The sequence below is a fragment of the Acomys minous genome (assembly GCF_964271855.1).
Source record: "Acomys minous genome assembly, chromosome: 9".
Taxonomy (NCBI): domain Eukaryota; kingdom Metazoa; phylum Chordata; class Mammalia; order Rodentia; family Muridae; genus Acomys; species Acomys minous.
Window position 1 is genome coordinate 97,439,545 of NC_140490.1, and position 19,205 is coordinate 97,458,749.

The 19,205-nt window shown below is 46.6% G+C and overlaps 1 protein-coding gene across 5 annotated transcripts in view; it reads left to right on the forward strand.

The window, feature by feature from the left end:
* TMCC3 (transmembrane and coiled-coil domain family 3) overlaps positions 1-19,205 on the forward strand; it is a 275,602-nt gene that overhangs the window by 200,687 nt on the left and 55,710 nt on the right. The window contains exon 1 of one of the 5 annotated variants that reach the window (XM_084794417.1): positions 7,220-7,498. The exons of 2 other annotated variants lie outside the window; for them this stretch is intronic. In XM_084794417.1, coding sequence (XP_084650543.1) covers positions 7,421-7,498 — 78 coding nt within the window. In that variant the 5' untranslated portion in view covers positions 7,220-7,420. Of the gene's footprint in view, positions 1-7,219; positions 7,499-19,205 lie in introns of those variants that run through there. 2 more of the 5 variants (XM_084794409.1, XM_084794416.1) reach the window with 2 other exon arrangements.

The window sequence follows — 19,205 nt, forward strand, 5'->3', positions numbered from 1 at the left end:
CTGTCATCTATCCATCATCCATCCTTCTGTCATCTATCCATCTGTCATCATCCATCCATCTATCATCCTTCTGTCATCCATCCATCCACCCACCCATCCATCCATCCATCATCCATCCATCTATCCATCCTTCTGTCATCCATACATCTATCCATCCTTCTGTTATCCATCCATCCATCATCCATCCATCTATCCATCCTTCTGTCATCCATCCATCTATCCATCCTTCTGTCATCCATCCATCTGTCATCCATCTATCCATCTATCATCTTTCTGTCATCCATCTATCCACCCACCCATCCATCCATCCATCTATCTATCCATCCTTCTGTCATCCATCCATCCATCCATCTATCATCCTTCTGTCATCCATCCATCCATCCATCCATCTATCCTTCTGTCATCCATCCATCTAGCCATCCAGCCATCCATTCATCCAACAACGATGTCTTGAATGCTGTGTTAAGAACTGGCAGTCTTATCTAGAAGAGGCCATAGTCCTTTCCTCTGACAAACTAGAACTTGAGGAGGGAGATAGAAATCATCTCCTGAAATATTTAAATAATATAAGACACTGCAGCTCTCCCTTGTTCCCAGGGTCACTGGTCACCCGTCTCCAGGGACAAGGGAGCAGAAGTAACACACTGGGAATTTGGTGGCCCAGGAGCACGAACAGAACCAACAACGTCCAAGGAGGCAGATCAGTTTTATTAAGGGCTCTATATAACAAGGGTTTATTAAGTTCTGTTTATCAAGGATTATATAGAACTTTGGAGAGGGGTAAGGATTTCCAGGGTGGGTAAAGATCACTGGCCACAGGGCTAAAGTACTGAGATGCCTCATGTACGTGGAGAGGCATTTCAGGAATCCCAGGTACTTGCTGAATGGGTCCTTATCAGGAGAAAGGGAGTGGGACCTCTAATTTCCCTAAGGACATTTCTCAGGTAGAAGATGCAGGGATCCAGGTTCCCCAAGCATAGAAGAAGTCTGGATGACAAAGGGAGTCCTCCGTTTTCACTAAACTGAAGGCTTTCTGGTCCTGTTGGACTGTGTGACCTTAGCAGTACGGATAAGAATCAAACCATCCACAAGAGGCCACCTGGCATAGCTGATCCATACTCAACACCGAGTGCTGAACTGTTCAGGATTCTTTAGGTTACAAGAGTCAGAAACCTAAGCAAATGCCTTAAGCAAAAATAGGAGCCCGCTGCTCCATAATTCTGATAAGAAGGGCTAGGCATGGCTAGGATGCTGAAGCCCACGGCCAAGATGGCAGCCAGCAGCTGCTTACCTCTATCCGAACAGACCACTTCTGGCTCACCTTGACTAGCTGAATGTGGTGGTGGTGTTTACACCCCTCCAGGTGAGGGCTGGGAGATTTGGTAGTTTTGATTTTGATCTCTTGGAACCTAGCCACCATGTAAAGGAATCTAACTGCCCTTATGCAGAGAGGTTGGTGGAAGAGGCTGTTAAACATTAAAGCATTTAATTAAAAAAAAAACATAAAAGAATGGGATAGAGGTTTGGCCAGCCCTACCTCCTGTTTCCCCCCACCAACCTTTTTATGCAGATGGAGCTACCTTGGACACTCACTCAAGTCCCAGTAATACCACAAGAAATAGAGCAAAGCCTCACACCTCAGTCATGAACCAATGATAGGTAGTCATTGTGAGCCAATCCTATCAGAGTGGTTTGTCCCACTGCAACAGGGGTTAGAAAAGGCAGACTCCAGTGCTCTAACAAGTCCCCAAGAAGCCATTGTCCACTCCATGGCTTTCTGTCCCCAGGGAGGCTGTCTGTGTAAAGTAGCAAGGACATTGTTCTGCCTGCATGTGTGTGTGAGGGTGCTTAAACTTGGCCTACTCCCACCAAAGGTACATTTCTTTCCTAGGAGGCCCAGCCAGTCTCAGGGGTGACTCTAATTGCTTGTGACTAAATCTGATGACCCTATGGACCACCTAAACCATTTTTTTCCTTTGGGACTGGCATTTTCTCCAAAGGAAAGAATGGTCTGTTTTCTCTTTGGGTCCTCTCTCCAAAGGAGAGCCAGATGGTGATGAACAGCACTTGTTTTCTTTCTTTTCTGTGGAGCTTTACTATTGTGCTATTTAATTTGTATATATTTGTTAAAAATTATTTTGTATATGCGTGCCCATCAGAACAGCTATTGGACAACTGGCTTATGAAATAAATCTGAAGGAAGTAAATAAATAAATAAATAAATAAATAAATATTCTGTCAAGTGAAATGTGAATGAACCTGACAGTGTTGCTTCATCTTTCTCATTAAGGATTAGCATTCCAGAGTGGACCTCTAAGGAACTCCAAGCTGGATATAGAAATCAAAACTAGGTGCCTGCTGGAACACAGATCAAGACACCACTGTGGTGTGTCAGAGACCTCACAACACACTAGCCTCTCTAAATGTACACACACACACACACACACACACACACACACACACACACACACACACACACACACACCCCTAAACACTTACACAGTGTACTTCTTAAGTAGTTCTAAGCAGCTGGTGGACAGACAAGTCCACTGTCAGATGGAGATAAGGAAAAAGACCCATAGGTGATCCATTCGATTTTCAGAAGGATCTTTTAAAGATTATGTTGGCATAATGACTTGACAGTAATGGACTATCAAGCTTTATTATCTACAAAAGTATTACAAGGGCTTATTTGAGAAGGTGCTAGTAGTGACTTGAATTCCAAGTCTAGGGTTAAAACCATCACATTTATTGCCTCCCCCACCCGCCCCCATGGTCTCTACATAGCTCTGATTATCCTGGACCTTTCTATGTGAAGCTGGTTTCGGACTCACAGAAATCCACCTGCCTCTGTCTCCTAAGAGCTAGGATTAAAGGTGTGCACCATAATGTCTGGCTAGTGCCTTTAAATTTTTAATTTTGAAGGATTGTGTTTGTGAAAGTTGGGTTTATGTTGCTTGTATGTGTCTCAATAATTTTGACAGAATAACTTTGTTTTCTTTCTCTTTTTTCTTTCTTTTATTTTTCTCTTTTAAAGACAGGGTTTCTCTGTGTAGCCTTGGCTGTCCTGGACTCACTTTTTAGAACAGGCTGGCCTTGAACTCACAGCCATCTACCTGCGTCTATCTCCCTGAGTGCTGGGACTAAAGGTGTGTGCTACCACGCCCAGCCTTAACTTGGTTTTCCTAAAAAAATACGTTCTTTGTTTCCATACACTTTAATTTTTAGTGGTTTTGATCTCCGTATGTTGAACACAGAATACTTGCAGTTTTCTGTGGCTTTCTTTTTTGTTTCCCAGGATTGTTTGTGAAATTCACCCAAATTGATTTTTTTTTTTTAAACTGGGGTTCAGTCTGTGACTCATGTTCTCACTCTACTATTTCTTTCATAGACAGACGCATGTTTTTTTAATGCTGTTAAATATTTATGGCTTATGCTTTTGGAAACCTGCTTTTTATGACTTGATCTCCAATTTTCTTTCAAAAAATTGAAATTGTAAGTTTTTTCTTTGTCCTTAAAAAATAACTTTGTAAGCTGGGCATGGTGGTGCATACGTTTAATCCCAGCACTCAGGAGGCAGAGGCAGGTGGATTTCTGTGTGTTTGAGGCCAGCCTGGTCTACCAACAGAGTCCAGGATAGCCAGGGCTCTGTATAACAGAAAAACCGTCTCAAAAAACAAAACAAAAACAAAAAACTGTGTGTGTATGTGTGTGTGTGTGTACATGCACATACACATATGTATGGTCACACAGTTGCCAAGGTGCACATGTCGAGGTTAGAGGAGCACTCCAGAATTCTCTCTGTCTACCACATGGGTTCTAGGCATTGAATTCAGCCATCAGGCTTACTGATAAGCTTTTACCTTCTGTGCCTCTTGGTTTTTTGTTTTTTTGTTTTATCGTAGCTGGTATTGATTTTTTGTGTATGCTGTGAGGGGATCTGTCTTCTTCTCTTATGTGAAAAGGACAGATTATGCCATATACTTCTTAACATTTTCCCAAGATTCTGTCTTCCTCTGCATGAAATTCAAAGTCCTGAAAATGGCCCAGAAGGCCCTGTATGATCTGTTCCTCTGAGACAGCAAACTCCCACCTCATCTCCTATGTGTGGCTGAGGGAACATGGTCCTCCTGGTAGGATTCTGCCCCAGTCTGCCTAGCAACCTATGATGTCACTACCTACATGCCATTGGGTATGCCCCTGCCTAGGAGTATATAAAGGGATAAACCCTCCTCATGTCTCTCTTTCTTGTCTCCCTCTCTCTTCCTCTGTCTCTGTCTCTCTCTGGGTGCCCTCCCTTCTTTCTCTCCCCATACTCATAGAAGCCTCTCCATATCATATCTATTGTGTGGTGCATATTTCATATTGCATAGCTCATGTTTCATTGGTATTTAAAACTTCCTCCTTGAACTCCCTGTTGGTTCTGTTTTTTAACAATTAAATTTTATTATACAACCCAACTAGCTTACACAAGAAGGAAAAAAGGTTAAAGGGACAAAAGAGTGAACCTTCCGGTATCCGTTCCTTGGGACGGGTCCTTAGGTGTCTCTCTGGCCCACGTGCTGGTCCGGCCTGTTCGCTGCTCCCCAGGCACTCAAGCCCGGTCTGAACCTGTTGTTCTCTCCTCCCCACCTGCCTGAGTCACGCGGGAAGGGTGGTCTCCTTCTCCCGTTGAGGGTCAATTAGAAAAACAATAGTCCAGGTGGGTTTCCCAGGTCTGTTTCTTGAATTCCAGGCCCAGGATGGCTCCACTCAGTCTATCACAAGGTATTCATGGGGTGCCCCAAGGGTAAAGCCCGCCAAGACTGCTTCCACCTGTGACAAAGCTTAATGTTCCCCACAACTCCCCTCATATGTGTCCGCTGCAAAGATTTAACCTATGTGAGATTTCTAGATTCCTACCGTTTGGTCAGTGTTTTGTCGCTGTGAAAAGACACACTGACCACACTGACCACTCTTATAAAAGAAAGTATTTAATCGGCGCTGGCTTACAGTTCAGAGGTTTGTCCCATTGTCGTCATGGCGGGAAGCACGGTGGTGCACAAGCAGACATGGTGCTGGAGAAGGAGCTGGGAGTTCTACAGCCAGAGCCATGCGCAGGAGGAGGAGAGAGACCCTGGGTTTGGAATGGGCTTTTGATACCTCACATCCCACACTCAGTGACATGCTTCCTCCAACAGGCCACACCCCTAATCCCTTCAAATAGCACAGTTCCCTGGTGACCAACAATTAAATCTGTGAACCTCTAAGGGTCATTCTGATTCAAATCACCACACAACGTACTGTTTCCCTCACTCACTCCCCAAGTATCTGCTCAAATATCGCCCTGTCACAGAATCTGCTCTATACATCATAACTAAAGTCTGTCTCTCTCTCTCTCTCTCTCTCTCTCTCTCTCTCTCTCTCTCTCTCACACACACACACACACACACACACACACACACACACACACACAATCTCTGTTTTTTGTTTATTTGTTTTTGGCTTGGAAGAATTTACCTGAAAATCTCCCAGGGCCTGGTGTAGGTGTGTGTGTGTGTGTGTGTGTGTGTGTGTGTGTGTGTGTGTGTGTGTGTTATTTTAAAGTTTATTTTCTTAAATTGCTTTAGATTAGGACTCCAATTCGTTTTAAGTTTTAATAATTTATTCTACTTTTTGCATAGTTAATATTGGGATCACAATGCATAATTTAAGATGCATATATATTTTTAAAAAATGAACAGAACCCCCTCCTGTCTCTGTCTTCTAACTTTCCCAGGCCCTCCCTTCCTGACTCCGGTTGCTTGTTCACTTATTTCTGTAGTTTTTTGTTTATCTTGTCAGAAATAAGCCATGTATATGTAAGCAAATTATATATATACACACACACATATGTATATACATACTACAATTTTAATAAATGGCAGAACACCATATATTATTCTGCACCTTGGTTTTTTTGCCCCCACTTAACTATACATAGTAGAAACGATTCTATAGTTAGAGGGTCCTAAACTCTACGGAGTGAACATGCATTGGCTAATTGGTCTCTTTGTGAATGACATGTAGGTCTTCCTCAGTCTTTGTAACAGCCTCTGGTCACTGTCCCTTGTCATTCATCAGTGCTTCTCACAGGACTAGCGGATAGACCTCTTAGGCTTCCATTCGGATAGTCTCAATTCATGGTTCAGGAACCCCAGCAGCTTGCCAAACGCCCACAGAACAAAGCTGAACTTTTTGTTTTGTTTTATTTTTCCAAACAGGGTTTCTCTATGTAGCCTTGGCTGCCCTGGGCTCCCCTTGTAGACCAGGCTGGCCTTGAACTCAACAGCAATTCGCCTGCCTCTGCCTCCTGAGTACTTGAATTAAAGGCGTGAGCCACCACGCCCGGCTCCAAAGCTGGAAATTTTGACGTTGAAAGTACAGCCCCACAGAGCCTCCATTCTTTTATCTTGTCCCTCTGTGCCTGAACACACCCCCTAAACCGACACCTTTAGGGTTTTGTTTTGTTTTGTTTTTGTTTTTGCTTTATTTTGTTTTTCCAAATGTTCAGTACTGTTTCCTCTCAGCCAGTAAGGAATAAACACCTCCTCCCTCTCCTTGTAGGCTGATCACAGTGTGTGCTGGGCCTGTGGCAATCGGTGACTTAAACCTGCTAATCCTGTCTCCGTGGTACGTCTAACATAGCCGAACCTTAGGTGGTGAATTTTGGGTTAAGCAAGTGATGTCGAATTGATTACCAATCAGTACCTTTTCTCTCAGATTCCAAATTCCTTTTGGGTGCTGGGAATACTTACTGGGAGTAGAGAATGCTAAAGTGAAAAGATATGTCCGGACTTCAAAGTATAGCTTACAACACAGCGAATCACACAAGCACAGTTAAGGAACACAACACAGTGGAAATGTGGTTTGGTCGACTCCTAAGTGGGAAAACGCCCCTCCGTCCTGGGATCCTTAGCCCACTGTCAAAGTCCCAGGGTAGCTGCCCTGCAAGTGTGCCTGTTGAATTAAAAGGAAGCCCTTAAGGCAGGCGGCAACCTCCTGTGCTCAAAAACACCTTTTATCCCACTCAAATGGGCCAATAATCTGTGCCGCCGTCGCTCCTCTGAGCATGGGGCGGCGTGGGAGCGCGTGGGCCGGGCTTGCAGGCAAGGAGGGCAGCTGAGCCCGGCACCTGGAGCGGGTCTCAGGCGCCGCGCGGGGCGCAGGGGCGGAGTGCGGAGAAAGGGGCGGAGACTGTCGCCCGCCTCCCTACCCCGGCGACGGCGCAGGGCCGCGGGGTGTCGGCAGCAGCTGCAGCCTCCCGCGCCACCCCCTCGGCCGCCGCCGCTCCGGGGCGAGGGTGAGCTGAGCAAGGCCCGCAGCTGCCACCCCGCGCCGTGCAGAGCGGAGTGGAGCGGCGGCCCCGGAGAACGCAAAGTTGCCAGTCTCAAGCGCAGACATGCCGGGCAGCGACACGGCGCTCACCGTGGACCGGACCTACTCGGACCCCGGCCGGCACCACCGCTGCAAGAGCCGGGTGAGGGCGCGCGCAGGGCGGCGCGGGGGTGCGAGTCTGTGTAGGGAGGGGCGAGGGTCGGGTCCGGGGACGCCGCGCCGCGGACCCCATCGTCGGCCTCTCCCTGCCGGGAAGGTCCGAAGAAACCTGCGGCCCGAGGACGTGGGGCCACCGTTGGAGTAGGAGGCTAACCAACCTATACTGCCACCCCGACTCCACGACGGTGTCGCCCCGCTCTCCTCCCCGCCAGGGAGCGCACGCTACCGGCACCCGGGACTCCCAGGGGTTGGCTCCCCGCACCGCCACCTGCGGGGCTCGGCAGTGCTTTTGCATGCCCGCTCCCCTGCCCCCCGACTCGCCGTCCTGACCCCCTGTACTGTGCGCTCCGGACGCGCTGCCGAGATCAAAAGTCTTGTCTCGGCGGGGAAGCTCCGGAGTTGGGAGCCATGTAGATCGGGCGCCTTCGCCACGGTTTGCAGAGTAATTTGCTGTTGCTGATTTTGGCTGTGAGCGAAAATAGCTCTTCTGAGCAAGCTGAGAAGACCGGCCGTGGAGGCCTTCAGTATCATGACTGAGGCCACAGCCCCAGCTCTGGGCCCTCCCGGGGAACACTTTTCCTTTTGGACAGCTCAAGTGTCCAGGAGGGACGTGAGGATCCCAAATCCCTTCTTCCCTTGGCTGATTAAAGTGCCATTTGAAACAGCACCTCCTCTCTCTGGCAGGCGGTACCTGGAGTTGTTCTGTGAGCCTTCCAACTTCTGGCTTATCCGGGGAACTGGGGATTTCGGTGTCAGCTTTCCTGTATAAAGTTCATAGAGATAGAACAGGCTTAATTTCTACCCTGCCACCTCTAAGATCCCTTGACCAGTAAATCGAAGTTGCGGCCATAAGTGACAGGCATGTGCAGGGGTCCCTTATATAGAATGTGGGTGTGCAGTCATAATTTGAAACAGAAGTGGTATGTTTACCTCGTTTCTCTTTTCACTTTACCGGCTCTTGATCAATTGAAGAAAATGATTTTTTTTTTTAGACACAAATTTAATGTATTTGGTGGAAGCACTCCTACATCGACCGACTTTTCCCCAGTTTCTTTTTCTTTCTTTCTTTCTTCTTCTTCTTCTTCTTCTTCTTCTTCTTCTTCTTCTTCTTCTTCTTCCTCTTCCTCTTCCTCTTCCTCCTCCTCTTCTTCTTTCAAGTTTCATAACAATGCGTTAGGAAAGTATTCCAAAAATTCTGTCTGGAAGAAAAGCATTAGAGCTTTGTTTACCTGTGGTCAAAAGTTTGGGAGGGGCGCGACTACTCCTGAACAGCGCTGACTGAAGGAAAAGTTCTTTCTCTGGGGTGGGGGTGGGGGGATAAAGTTAATATTGCGGCTCACAGGAGAAATTGTAATCTTACAATAATGTGAGAGCCTGGATTGTCACAACTCAGTGATCGCTGTAGGCAGCAGAGTTAGCACTGACTGAGGAGGGATGGTGAGACCTGACACACCGTCATGGGATGAGCTCTCCTGGCCTGTCAGGTGGAGGTGTGAATGCCAGTGCTCACACCTCAGGTGGGAAACGGAAAGATCAGCTGAACTGAAGACTGTAGTAGTTTTGGTCCACCACCTCACCCCACTCCACTGCACCCACACCTGTCTGTCCTCAGAAAGTGCCCAAGACCTCATATGAAGGGGAGTTGCTTATTTTCTTTAAAATCCTGCTTACCACATTGTACTTGATACATTATCAATTGGGAGATTGCGGATTTGTAAGTAAAATGTGCAGCGAAACTGAGTTAAGGGCCATAAGCTCTGGTTATTCTGTGTAATTAGCCCACCATGGGGCAGATAACCCTAGTGAGGACTAGAAGAAATCAGAGGGAGCAAGGGCTAGAGTTGAGTAGGCCCAGACCACAGTTCAATGCCCTCCGAGAGATCTAATGTAACCTCTGGACTGTCTGCTTTTAGTTTGTTGTTGGGATTGTTTTGTGTCGGGTTTTTTGTTTGTTTGTTTGGTTGGTTTTGAAACAAGGTTTCACTATGTAGCCCAAGCTGGCCTTGAATCCCTGATTCTCCTTTCTTAGCCTTCTGAGTGAATGCTGGAGTTACAGGCTCAGCCAGCCTGGCATTGCCTTGTGTTTGCTTTTGGTTTTTGGGGTTTGGACTTTTCCTGTGGATCTATCAAGGTATCAGGAGAGCCAGTACAGGAACTTTCCTCTAGTGGGGCTGGTGTAATTTCGCCTCCTTCCTTTAAGGCTGCAATAAGCTGGCTGTGATGAAGGCACAGCAAAAGCAATTTTGTTGTTGCAAGGAGTAACCTCCCATTAGGTGATCTAGCGGCTCCTTCGTGGCACTCAGTTTGTTGTAGCTATTAAAAAAAAAAAGCATTTTCCCCCAACACCTGGAAAAGTATGCTGTGCAAAAAGCAAACCACCAAATGGTATTAGAACTTAATTTCGTCATATGACTCTCTCATTGGAAAGAAAATAGGATTCCCCGTGGTCAGACTCATCTGGCAAACTAGGTTTCTTTTTAAGATGCAGACAATTACTAGGGCAGAAGTGCAGAGGGGACTAGCCTTACAGCAGTCCTCAGTTTCCCTCCCCCAGACACCTCGCTGATTGACAAATGGTCATTTAAAAGATTCGAAAATCAAGTCTTTTACTCACTGAGGTAACAGGGGAAATCTGCATCACTTTTGCTGGGTTTATTTAATCCTCTGAGACTAGATAGTAATGAAACAGAGGACCACTTTCATATTGCAGAGGTCTATTTTTACAGCCAAGTAGACTTACCTACATCCACCCTCACCCCCCCCACCCCCCGCCACCTCCCAACCCCCTCCCCCAACACACACACCTTAGCAAAAAATGTAAATGTAATTAAATGACATTTCTAGTTGTTGTCGCTAAGCTAAGGGAGTCATTCACATTTTAACACTTCATCTTTGTAAAAACTCCAAAACGATGCTTGCTACACCTTGACACACATAAATTCTCTCCACTTTAATAGAAAGAGCACACATAATGAGCGCCTGCATTTTTTTTTTCTTTATGCCCTCGATAGTCAGAGCCTATCACCAAAACCTATACTAATATAGCCAGTCTGTCTTCCACACCTTAACTGGTTCTTGTTAATTATGCATGAGTCCAGTTTTGCTTTGTTGTTTGCTTTCGTTAGTTGGTTCCCACTTTAAATGCTCCCTAATGCCACCTTTAGCCACTTGGGTGCAGCTGTGAACTGTTGGGGCTCCAGCTGCAGACATGGCTCCCAACTGGGCCATCACCAGAATGAGGCCCTAAATAACTTGTCTGAGACTTCAGTCCCTACTGGAGATGGCAGGGACCCCTATGGAACAGGCGGGGTCAGCCCATTCTTCACATTGTGAATTTGAATCTTAAATAAGAGGTTTTGGGGTTTTTAAAAAATTGACATTTATGTGGTTCAAACGTTAATGTTTTCATCTTCGCCTTTTCTTACTGTTACAGTGCCACTGCCACTTGGCATTACTCTCCTACTGTCCCCTGTTACACTGTCTACCACTTTCTCTGACATCTCTGTAGATGGTCCCTTAGCCACGTAGGACTTTCACCATTTCTCTTTTATCAAGCCTCCAAGGTAGGCCCAGGTTGTTTTTCCTACAGACTCATCTTCATTAAGCTTATCCCCCCCCCACCTCCCTGCCCTCCCATGTCCCCACCCCCACCCCGCCCCCAGTGTGGATCTGCTGTGTCACTTGGACCCGCTAGTTTCTTCTACACAGTAGGGGTGATGTAAGGAATGGATGCAACAGTGCCTATAAAATGAGAGGTGCATAATAAGATCCCAATAGGTGGCAAACTTACCTTGTTAGTTTATTTATATATTTATATAATGCCAGCGGGCAGTTCCTTAAGCTTGAAAATGAAATGACTCCCAATTTTGTGACAAACCCACTGAGCATCTTTTGCGCCCCAGCTGCGGTTCTGGGCATCAGGAAGAACATGATGGTAAGTTAGCAATCCCATCTCCGTGGTAGCTTGGTACCTGGTGAGCACATCTTACTTGTACTGTGGACCGTGGCGACGTAGAATTCTCTTTCACAGAAAGAATTGGTCAGAATAAATACAAAAATATCTGGCATCTAAAGTAAAACCTGTGTGGAGCCTGAAGGCCACTGTCACACACACTGAAGTGTTCTCTTTGACTGGGACCGTTCCCAGTGGGTGATGAGTAATGGCCAGAGGCTGTCAGGGAGAGGGAGGTGTTGTACCCCTTCCACAGTGGAGCTAGCAGCCGTGAGTTGATTGCTCGCTTGTCCCTGGGCAGGAAGTAGGACAGATAGAAACAGACTCAGGTAGGTGCTGCTGACCCAGGAAGCCTGGCGAGTTGAGTAGTTTGTAAGGACTGTTTTAAGCAGTGATTGGTTTCTTTCTCGAGGTCAGCAAAGAGATTGAATGTTGGTGAGTATCTCGAGTCAGAATCTGTTTTACGATAGGAGGGGCAGGTTGACTGTACAGTTGGGTGTTTTTTTGTTTTGTTTTGTTTTTAAGCTATGCTTTGCGAAGGTTCAGTGGCTCCACCCCTTCAGAGAAGACTGACTTGCTAGCCACCAGCAGCAGCTCACACATGCCTGTCACATCCGCTGTAGAACACCAAGACAGCTGCTACCACATTGGATCTCAAAATATGTTTTCCTTTAGACACTTCCTGAATTCCCAGAGCCAAAACCCAGAGTCCCAGATGAAAATTACCCACATCTCCAGGAGACTCTGCAGTGTTTTTAGCCTCGCTGTTTTCTTAATTGTGTTTTTGTGTTTTCAGTGGAGGGGGTGGTGGTGAGAGAAAAGGACGAGAGAGCTATGAATCACTGTCCTGTGAATCAGAATTAGGACTTTTCATTCCTTCTAAAAAGGAACATTGGGATAAATGATTTGCGCATCATCCAGCCACCGCATGGACGTGCAAGGGGTGCAAGGTAAAGGGAAACTGTACTTGTTGAGCACTTTTCTTCAATGAGGCAAAAAGGGCGTGCGTGGGAAGGATGTAGTAGCAACAGAAGCCAGTGCACAGCAGTCGCTTCGTAGACCCCAGAACTCACTAGTGTTCCCGTTACAAGCTCCCCCTAATCTCCCAACTGGAGCGTAGTCATAACCACTTCCCTGGTGGCCTCTGTGGTGAGTTCTGGAGAGCTGCTCTGTCCCGATAAACCAAATAAATGTGATAAGCAGCTTTGTCTTGATGGACCATTTGGCTGCTTTGTCAGGGAGAGATGTGTACAGCTCCTTCGGGGCACTTCCTCATTTGTGTGTTCTAGATCCTTCCAGCGTACGACTTTCTAGCCTTCTGTGCCTTGTCCTATATTCCAAGCAAGCTTTCAAAGGAGTGATATGGACTGGTAATTTGCCGACATTTTATGATGCCCAGGGTAAGAACTCTGTCTAGGAGTTTGGAGAAAATTTAAAGGGTATTAAGTAAGGTCATGGGTTGAAGATAATTAGAGCAGGACTAGAGATGGCTCAGAGGCTAAAAGCTCTGGCTGCTCTTCCAGAGGTCTCTTTCTGAGTCCCACTATCAGGCTCACAGCCATCTGGAAATCTAGTACCAGGGGATCTGATGCCCTCTTCTGGCTTCCAAGGGTACTGCACACACATGGTGCACAAACATGCAGGAAGACAAAACACCCCTACCAAATAAATAAACTTGTTTTTTTCAAGACAGGGTTTCCTGTCCTGGGCTTGCTTTGTAGACCAGACTGGCCTTGAACTCAAAGAGATCTACCTGCCTCTGCCTCCCTGAGTGCTGCTGGTATTAAATAACTTTTCTTTTTAATTAGGGAACTGTCTTTTAGCTTTTCGGTCTTCAGAGAGTATGCCACTGATGAGCATGGTAAAGGTGGTTGTTTCTGTAAGTGCTGAGTCCAGAAGGTGCCTGCAAATCTGTTTCCTGACTAGGATGAATGCTTACTCCTGTTCTCTGTGCCACACACTGGGTCACCAGGCAGTCTTCCAGGAAGTCCTTTGCAACAAGTCATCGCCTCTCATGCTTCCCTCAACACATTTTGGGGAAGCACAGGAGAGTGGTCCAGGCAACTGTTTCTAAAGTCTGCACCTTGGCTGAACCCCCATAGCATCCCCTTGGGCATGTGGCCCAAGTTAACTTTCTACAGAAGCTGCCAGGTGCTTACCATTGCATACAGTGGTGATGCAATGTGCCTCAGCAGCATTCGGTCCAACCCTGCTAGATGATCAGTGAACGCTAGGGTGGACACGCTAGGGTGGACACGCCTGACAGACGTATAGCTGACTGCCATTTCAGGGGCTGCCTTTGTGCGGAGGCCTCCAGTGTGATCGCCAGCATTTCGCACTCTCTGCAGAGGCCAGATCTTTCTAGTGATGGCGTCTGGAAATGCCTTGCATTCAATGTGGGTGCTCATGCCTCGGCTCTATGGATCTTTGAGGAGCTTGCTGGAGAGCAGTAGCAGTTGAGATGAACTGAGAAAACAGTAACCCAGGGGCCACACCTAGACCTTCATGGGATCCTTTACTTTGCTAGACAGATAGCCCATAGTCCTCATATGGTGCAGAGTTGGGAGTTTAGACTCTACGGGTCACCATGGTAGAGCTTGAAGAGAATACATACCATCATATATACATGCATACACGCATACACGCATACATACATACATACATACATACATACACATACATACACATATATGTTTTGGTGTTGGCCTTTGAACATAGGGCCTTCTATATGCCAAACATGTACTCGGCCATTGACCCACACAACCCCAGGCCCAGGAAGGGAATTTAGACATTAATTCCAGACCATTCTATTTGCAAAAACAAAAAAGTATGGCACTCAAACTATAACCAGTTAAATCATATAACTAATGCAGACTGACTGGGACTCAGCATTTCCCATCTATGGCCTTAACAGGGAATCCCTTAAAAAATAATTGCTTTAAAATTTTGTATAAATACATTATAAATGTATGTTAAATGTGTATTTTAAATCAAGTATATATATATTTTTAAACATATACTACATATACTGCTGGACTTGAGCTCAAGGCCCTACCAAGTTAATTGCTGAATTCTGTAGGAAGATTATCTTAGTTAAACTAGAGAGAATGAAGATAAGATTATTTCTGGTGGAGAAGCTTGGGAAGTGGCTCACTGGGGTAAGAACGCTTGCTGTGAAAACAAAAGGACCTGGGTTTAATTCAGGTTAATAACCCGTGTAAAAGCTGGGCATGGCTTAGAATGCCTACAGCTCTAGAGTTCTAGAGCAGAGGCGGGCAGACCCTGATGACAGCTCACTTGTCAGCCAGCCTGGGTGTTAGGAAACAGCAAGCTTCATGCTCAGTGAGAGACTTTGTCTTTAAAAAAAAAAAAAAAGTAGGAGTAAGGGCTGATAAGATGGCTCAGTGGGTAAAGGTGCCTGCTGCCAAGTCTGATGACCCGAGTTCAATCCCTGACACCTCCACGGTGAAAGGAGGTTGTCTTCTGACCTTTATGTATTGCTGGGGCACACACATGCCCTCCCCCAAATAAATACAAATAGATGTAAAACCAAAGGAAAGCATGAGGCAGAGAACGATAAGGGATGCTGTCTGATGCCTCCCTCTGTTCTTTATAAGGGCGCACCCCCTCACCCCCACACATACATGAGCGTATGCCTTGCCACCAGCGCAATTCCTTTCAGTGAATTGAATGGACGTAAAATGGAGGGGCTTTTCTAGGTAATAGCCTGTAATGTATTGGAGTGACTTAGCGTTAGGCCAGTGTCCTTCTGAGTTTATTTGCAGGTTTGTGGGGAAGGTGGAAGAGAAGCTTGCAGCAAATGTATAAAGCCGAGATGCTGGCTATACTGGATTCTTGCCACATGCACACGTGGTTGGGGGACAGGCGGGGGGGCGGGGGGGGGCTTTTCCGCATCTTTGTGTTTTCAGTATAAAGTTTTGTGAAATGAGCTCATCCCCACCTTGGCCTTTTGCCAGCTGGGACAGGAAGCAGGGATGATGCATCATGCATTCTGCAGGCAAGCAGCTTGAGATCCCCCTGCCCCCCTCACCCCCACCCCTACTACTGTCACCTCTGAAGCATTTGGTTCTGTGAACCCCCCATCCAGAGACCTTTCTAGCACCTCCTGGGTTCAGTGCACAGACTCAATGTCCGGTACCTGGAATGCTTCAGACCAGATGTGGTTCAGATTTTGAATTTTCTTGGCATCCTGGGGTAGTCATGTATACGTCATAAAATACCTTTGGTTTGGCACCCAAGTCTAAGCTTGAAATCCATTAAGGTTTCACATACACCTGTGTACATTGCCCGAAGATCATTTTATGTCTTGTTTTGTGTGCCCGTGTTTTGATCGTAGCCTGTCACATAATGCTCAGGTGTGGCACTTTCTGCTTGTTACATCATGTTGGAATTCAGAACTAAGACGTTGGACTAGTTTGAGCTTTTGATGAAGAACATTTAACCTGCATATAACTTTTTTACAGCCAAGTCTTATTAACCTCAACCCAATACCTCCCTCTGGTTCTTGGCTAAGGAATGCGTCACCTACTTCTCTGCAGGGGTGGGGGTTGGACAGAGCATTTAAGAGATGGCAGCTAAGAGATGGTACATGTAGTGTCCGTCCCCAGTGACCCCGTAAAGGAGAATCTGTGTGACTTCAGCCATGTACACTGACTTGACCCTCACCTGGAGTAAAGCTTGCCTTCCGCTGCCTAGCACCAGGCAGTTCTACCTAAGTGCTACACCTAGCTGTGCCTCAAAGTCTGTATGTCAGATGTATTTCTCTCACGTCCTCTCCGCCAGCCCCCAAGCCACATTCCTGGCACACTTTCTCAGCCACTCACTCCCTTCCCCACAAGATCAGAGATCCACTTCCTTTGTTTTGGTTTGGTTTGGTTTTCTTTTTCGAGACAAGTTTTCTCTGTGTAGCCTTGGCTGTCCCGGACTCACTTTTTGTAGACCAGGGCTGGCCTCGCTACCTTCATCTTCATTGTCTGTGACGTCACTCTCCCAGCAGGTTTCCAGCGTCAAGGAACAAAGTGATTGATGGTTGAGAATATGGGCTTGAATGTCACCTCTCCCTACCAGCTGTGCGAGCAAGCGCCGGGCGTGGTATTAGGGAACTTTGACAGGTACCATGTCGGTTGAGTCATCACGGTCTACCACAGAGTTCCCAGACTTCAGCCATTCCTGCCCCACCCACACCCAGCTTGATGCCACCCGAGCTATTATTTACTTAATATCTCTAAATCAGCTCACTCTTTAAAACTTAAGTTTATTTTTAAAATAATCAGCAAGACTGTGCGCTAGCTAGGTGTTGTCTGAACTCTGAGGCCTGCAGTCCAAGAGTGAGTGAAGAGCAAATGCTGGGAGTCTCCACCCTGCCTTTCTCCTGGACTGGACCAGCTGGATTGGGTTGAGGCTTGAGACGAGAAACCGCCTCACTCTGGCCCTGTTATTTAATGCTTTTGTCATAAGGCCTTCTGAAGGGATTCGGAATCATCAAGGAAAGCACTGGTTTCGGTGCAGCCGGCCCCTGCCTCCCACTTTGAAATACTAAATGGACATACGGCCTAGAAGATGCTTAGAAGCACGGTTCCCAGGCTTTGCCCAGTAAGAAACTCAAATCCAAATCTCAGTGGAATGTAATAACATATTACTTCGGTTTGCTTGTTTGTTTTCTTTTTCCCTCTGGCCTTGTTTTGATTACATGTTTGTGCGTACATTTGTTTGTATTACGTACACAGACCATCAATAGTTCAATAAGTTTTTTGGTTTTTTTTGACTCTACAGTGGTATAAAAGCATACCTAAATAACTATTCTGGGTTCTTTCTTAGTACAGTACCCAGTAGATTACACAAGCTGTTCAGCACTCCCTTTTACCATGGGTTTTCCTGAGACCAGCCTCCCTCGCTGTAGGCTATTGTGAACATCCTGAGCCTGTTCAAGGTCACCAAGGTCGAGCTATGTTCTGTATGGTCAGTGCACTTTTCTACTTGCATTGTTTTCATCTTACACTGTGGCTCTCTGGAGGGGACCCAGTGCACTGTGGTTGGTAGTTTACCTCTGTGGACGTGAGGCAAAATGTCAGCAACATCCTAAGTTTGGGTCCTATGGTGTGCAGATGGCTTTCGTATTGTCCTGAAGTTGAAACCGTACATCAAACCATCATAATTCAGAAACTTCTACGTGCATGCTTTCTGTGATGCACCTCAAATCCTTTGGATACCAAACAAGGTATAGACAAATCGCTCTAAGTGAACCCAAATGTTGCTTGGGCTGAACAGGTGTCCACTGTGGTAGGTGGACGGCAGCCTGCCTGGGTGGGCATCCTTAAAGGATGTTGGGAGTGAGCTGTGCCCACTCCAGGTGGTGTGTATCTGCATTGTGTTCTCTTCAGTCTTCTAGTGACCCGAGAGAAACTGAGGCAGACACAGAGCTCTTAGAACATACAGGTCTTCAGGATGTTGAGAGAACATACCCAGATAGTGGGGCGAGAGGAAATTCTAAGTTGTGTGGGATTGTTTTGAAGTAATAGTGAACATAATTATGCTGTGTGTGCTGACTTGGAATATGAGGTGGTTGAATGGTGCCTGGAGCTGCATCCTCTGACAGGAGTGTTGTCCAAAAATCACACCTCAACTGAAAGCCATGCTGTAGAACCTAGGATATTTAATTTCGGTGTTTGCAACTGTGCGTGGGGTCAGAAGTCCCTCCGTCTTCTTTGTAAATCTATTATGATCGTCATGAAGGCCCAAAGTTGACTTTAGATAGTCAGCAATGTACTATTTTAATCTCACTAATTGGAACAGGTGGCCTCTGTTTGCGACTGAATCACTGGTTGGCGTGGATCTTCATTTATCTGACAGTCTGAGGCCCATTCAGTATGAGCTGATGACTGTTTTGGCATCAGGCAAAGGGCTTGTGAGCCCAGTGGGTGGGTGGGTGGCGGGGTAAAAAGCAACAGGGGACTCTGAGGAGAGTGAAGAAATGCAACAGCTGCATTCATTTCAGGGCCTCAGTGCAGTACCAGCAGAGGGCCGTGGCTCAGTGTGGCATGGCCAGGTGCTGGGGCAGGTGCTGGGCCAGGTGCTCGCACATGTCCTGAATGAGGAGAAGTTCCGTGGTGCTGCCTATGACTCTCTCAGGAGGACCTTGTGTTGGCCTTGTGTTTTCCTGAGTGTCGGTCCTGTCCCAGCTTAGGGAAGGGGCATGCCCTGGGTGACTCTGAGTCATCTGACTACAGGAGCTTGGGCAAAAACACCTTAAGACACATCTAATGACAGCAGAGCTGACCTGAGATTAGGAACTTTTGCAACTGTATTTATCTTTACAGTAAGTATATAGTGCATTCACCTCCGTGATAAAACACCTGACATTGACAACATAAACAAAGGGAAGATGGGTTCTGCTTGCTTTGAGAAGTCCCAGCCTGTAGTCTTTGGTTCCATGGATTCTGGGTTTGTGGTGAGGCGGAACATCACGGTGGTGGCACTGTGTGGTGCAGTGCTTACTTAATGGCGGGCAAAAAGCAGAAATGGAAGGAACGCCAGGGACCAGTGACAACCTCTAAGAAATACACTCCCGGCAACTTAATGGCTCCAGGTAGCCCTGTCCTCCAAAAGCAGTGGCTCTCAACCTTTTCACAGGGGTCATCTAAGACTATCGAAAAACTCAGATATTTACATTACAGATCATAACAGTAGCAAAATTAGAGTTGGGAAATAGCAACACAAT